The following is a 4,056-nucleotide window of genomic DNA, read 5'->3' on the forward strand; positions in this document are numbered from 1 at the left end:
TACAGCTGAAAGTTTGTCCCGTTTTACCAACCTCTCCTATTTCCCCCACCCTCGAGCTCCTGGCAACCAGTTTTCTGTTTCTATGAGTTTGACTTTTTTTTTTTTTTTTTTTTAGCTTCCACCTAAAAACAAAAGTGATACCATGTAGTATTTGTCTTTGTCTGGCTTATCTCACTTAGCATAATGTCCTCAAGGTCCATCCGCATTGTCACAAACGGCAAAATTTCCTCCTTTCTCATGCTTGGATAATTATAAAGAAAAATTGACACATCTACCACCACAGTGGGAGGTTTCAACTACTCTTTCAGCAATTACTAGACAACAACCTAAAACTAGTAAGGGTGTATTTGCTGTGAATAACAAATAAGCTTGAGACATTAGACATGCCCAAACACTCTATAATTAGTAAATGCACATCCCCCTCAAGCACACAAAATATTTATAAAAATTAGCTACACATTAAACTTTAAGCTTGTCATAACATATATCCCAGAATCAGTATTATTACCATATTACTCATTTTATGACCACAATGTAATTATGTTAGGGAATGATAATAAAAGGAAAACTGAAAAAAAAAGTCTATACAGTTGAATCTGAAACTTAGGTATATTGGGGAGTCGAGGCAATAGGAAGATGGAAGAAGGACTTTAGAACTTGCCTTGAGTTTCATTTCCATCCTCTCTCCATCCCATCACAGGTGCACTCCAACTTCCTGAACCTGTTCCAGGCCACACAACCGGGGAGTCTGCTGTTCGAGGTGCTGGTGTTCGCCGAGCGGCTGAGTGAGGGCCGGAATACACCGCACTACCGTGCCGTGAAATGGCATTACAATGAGGAGTCTCTGCATGAAGCTCTCTTTGGGGATGAGTCACACCTGGCAGACCGACTGCTGGCCCTGGTCATCCACCCTGATGAGGAGGTTCAGATCCAGGCCTGCAAGGTCATCGTCAGCCTGCAGTGCTCCAAGGACGTGGGATTGCGGCCCTCCTCCTGCCCAAGCCAGTCATTCCTACATTAATTAATAATGGGGAATAAAATTAAGGAGAGCCAATAAATGAGTATGGGAGAAAAGCTTGAGGGGTAGTGTCTGTCCAAGGTCTTCCAGGGCTGGGTAGAAATTTCATGCAGCATAACGCCTACCCTAGATACGGCAAAGCATGGCCCATCTCCCAAAACACACCCCCACTTCCCTGTTTAGGGGACAGAGTCCTTTCTCTTGCTGCTTTTCAGATTGGAATGTGGAGCCAGTGCCTCCAGGGAGCTTCGGGGAGAAGGCAGGTTTGGGGACTGAGGCCAGAGGTAATCAACAGGAGATTGTATAACGTAGGATTACTCAGGAGGGGATAGGCTAAGCCACAGGAACAAACAACTTCCAATACCTTAGCAACATAAAAATGATTAAGGTTATTTCTTATTCACATTGCATGCCCATCAGGTGGGGTTGGTGGTGGAAGGGCAGGTGGCACTTCATTGTGTTTCTACAATTCCTTTATGTTTCTACAATTTTTCGAGAAGGAAAAGAAATCTTGGCAGTGATCTTGCCTCTTAAAATTTCCACCTTAGGGCCAGCTGAGTGGCTCAGTTGGTTAAGAGCGTGAGCTCTGAGCAACAGGGTCGCCGGTTCGATCCCCACATGGGCCAGTGAGCTGCGCCCGAGCTGAGCTGTCAACAGGTGGCAGGATGGCTCAGCTGGTGAGAGCACGTGCTCCTAACAACAAGGTTTCCAGTTCGACTCCTGCACAGGATGGTGGGCTACCCCCACCCACAACTAAGATTGAACACGGCACCTTGAGCTGAGCAGCCGCGAGCTGCCGACGGGCGGCCGGATGGCGACTGGACTTGGAGCTGAGCTAGCTGCGCCCTCCACAACTAAGAATAAAGGACAACAACTTGGCTGTTCCCCTCCCCAATTCCCCAATAAAAATCTTTAAAAAAAAAAATTCCACCAGAAACAATGCTCACCACTTCTGCTTACATTTTACTGGCTTAAGGAGGTAGGGGAGACTAGTCTTACCATGTGTCCAAAGAAGAACTGAAAGTGTTTGGTGACAGAATTAATGACAGAGAACTGCAGGCATATTGGGGAGAAGTGAGGGCTCTGGAATCAGACTCAGTTTCAAATCCCAGCTCTGTCACTAGCTGTGTGACCTTGGGCAAACCATTTTACCCTACTGGAACCTCAGTCCCCTCATCCGTAAAAATGAATATAATAATACTTACCTAATGAGGGTGTTGGGAGAATTTTATGGGAGTTCTATGAATTAATGAATATGAGGCACCATGTTCTGCCTGAAGAGGGTATTCATCAAAGATTGGCTTTGGGGAGCTAGGAAATCATCATTGTGAAAATGAGACAGTATACTGAAAAGATCCTTGGAGATCACTGAGTCCAATGTTTCTTTAGTCTCTTTGGGCTACAGGCACTAGGGAGTCCCAGAGTGCCCTTTGAAGCACCCTGAGCTGCCACTAGAACTTAGCTTTAGAAACCAGAGTACTTGTGTGATAGAAACCAGAGTGACTGTGTAATACAAATCCATATCCATGAAGTCTCCAGAAACAAGAAGATTGTCAATCCAAATATGGCCACCCATTCTCAGATTTTCCCATTCACTGCATTTCCCACTTGTTCATTTATTGTGTTATCTGCAAGCCCTTGCTGGCAAACAGTACTGATTGCCAGTGGTTGAAGAAAACATTACGGGAGAAAACCGTAAAATTGGGAGCTATTCACAGTCTGTTACTACTTGATTTAGGAGGCAGAACATGTTGACTCAGCCTTGGAACCCCAGTGTTCTTCAGAGGCAGGATTTGAAAACCAAAATCTAGTCCAAGGCCAAGCCTCCCATTTTGCTGAAGAGAAAACAAACCCAAAGAAGGAAATTGATTTGCTCAAGGTCACATGACTGGTCTGGGACAGAAATAGGATTAGAACTTCCTAGTCTTGGGCTTTTGGCTTTTATATTCCTTGGCCTGTGCCCCATGAGAGTGGACCATGGATTCTAAGCCAGAATCTGTGGGGCTGAGAAATACTTCAACGCTTCTGGCTTTCTTTTTCTTCTCGAAAAATTGTAGAAACATAAAGGAATTGTAGAAACACAATGAAGAGCCACCTTCAGCCTGGGTCCTTGAGAGAAGATGATGTGGAACCAGTTTAGGACTGAATTACCTGAGGAAATCTGTCCCTGACCCATGGCCTCATCACTTGGGTGGGCTGGGTGGAGGGTTATTGAGGAAAATGGGCTGATCAGAGAGAGCCAGTTTCTACTAAGGGGCCATCCTTGTCACTATCTCCCAATGTTTGACTTGTCACCTCTGAGCCGTTATCAGATTTGCATCATCAGCCCTTATTTCGCTCTTGAGTTCAGGCCTGAGGCTGCTCCTTCCTGCTACGTGGATACACTGCAGTCACCCCAATGGAACTTACCAAAAGCCAACATCACCCTGCCCACCCCTCAACCAGCCCTGATGTCACCAGTTGGGCAACACCTTCAACTTATCCTTGCTGCTACATCCAACCAGCCATTCTGAACATCTCACATCGACCCAGTTCTCCAATTTCCACTGCTGCTACCCTATCCCCTACATCAGGACTTTTGGGTCATCACTTTCCTACTTCTGGTCTCCATCCTCTCCAGCCCTACACACTTCAGGATAATCTTAGAACCCCACATCTCATCATCCTCGAAAACCTTCAGGGGCTCCTCACTGCCATAGTGAACTTTTTCTCAGCCCCAAAGCTAAGTCACATCATCTGACAAGTATAAATATACTTACAGCAAAAGCAGGTTGAGTTTAGTTCTGGAAGATATGGTCACTGGACCCTTTTATTCATGATGGCACCAAATGAATTAGGTTTGCATTTAAGGCCCTTCCCAATCTGGTCATCTTGCCTGCTGCTAGCCTACCATGTCAAATCTCATCTCTAGCCAAACTCCCTCTGAGCTTTTGGTATAAACTTTTCCCTGCCTGCAATGCCCTTCTCCTTTTTACTGGGCCGTGTCCTGTAGTGTCATGTACTGTAGCCCAGAGCTTTTTTCAGCTGTGTCAGCCTTG

At 45.6% G+C, this 4,056-nt stretch overlaps 1 protein-coding gene across 2 annotated transcripts in view; it reads left to right on the plus strand.

Annotated features, from left to right (window-relative positions):
* ARMC12 (armadillo repeat containing 12) overlaps positions 1–1,572 on the plus strand; it is a 12,501-nt gene extending 10,929 nt beyond the window's left edge. The window contains exon 6 of one of the 2 annotated variants that reach the window (XM_019667489.1): positions 701–1,074. In XM_019667489.1, coding sequence (XP_019523034.1) covers positions 701–1,021 — 321 coding nt within the window. In that variant the 3' untranslated portion in view covers positions 1,022–1,074. Of the gene's footprint in view, positions 1–700 lie in introns of both variants that reach the window. The other variant, XM_019667487.1, reaches the window with a different exon arrangement.
* The last annotated feature ends 2,484 nt before the right edge of the window (positions 1,573–4,056 follow it).

The sequence above is a fragment of the Hipposideros armiger genome, unplaced genomic scaffold (assembly GCF_001890085.2).
Source record: "Hipposideros armiger isolate ML-2016 unplaced genomic scaffold, ASM189008v1 scaffold_497, whole genome shotgun sequence".
Classification (NCBI taxonomy): Eukaryota; Metazoa; Chordata; class Mammalia; order Chiroptera; family Hipposideridae; genus Hipposideros; species Hipposideros armiger.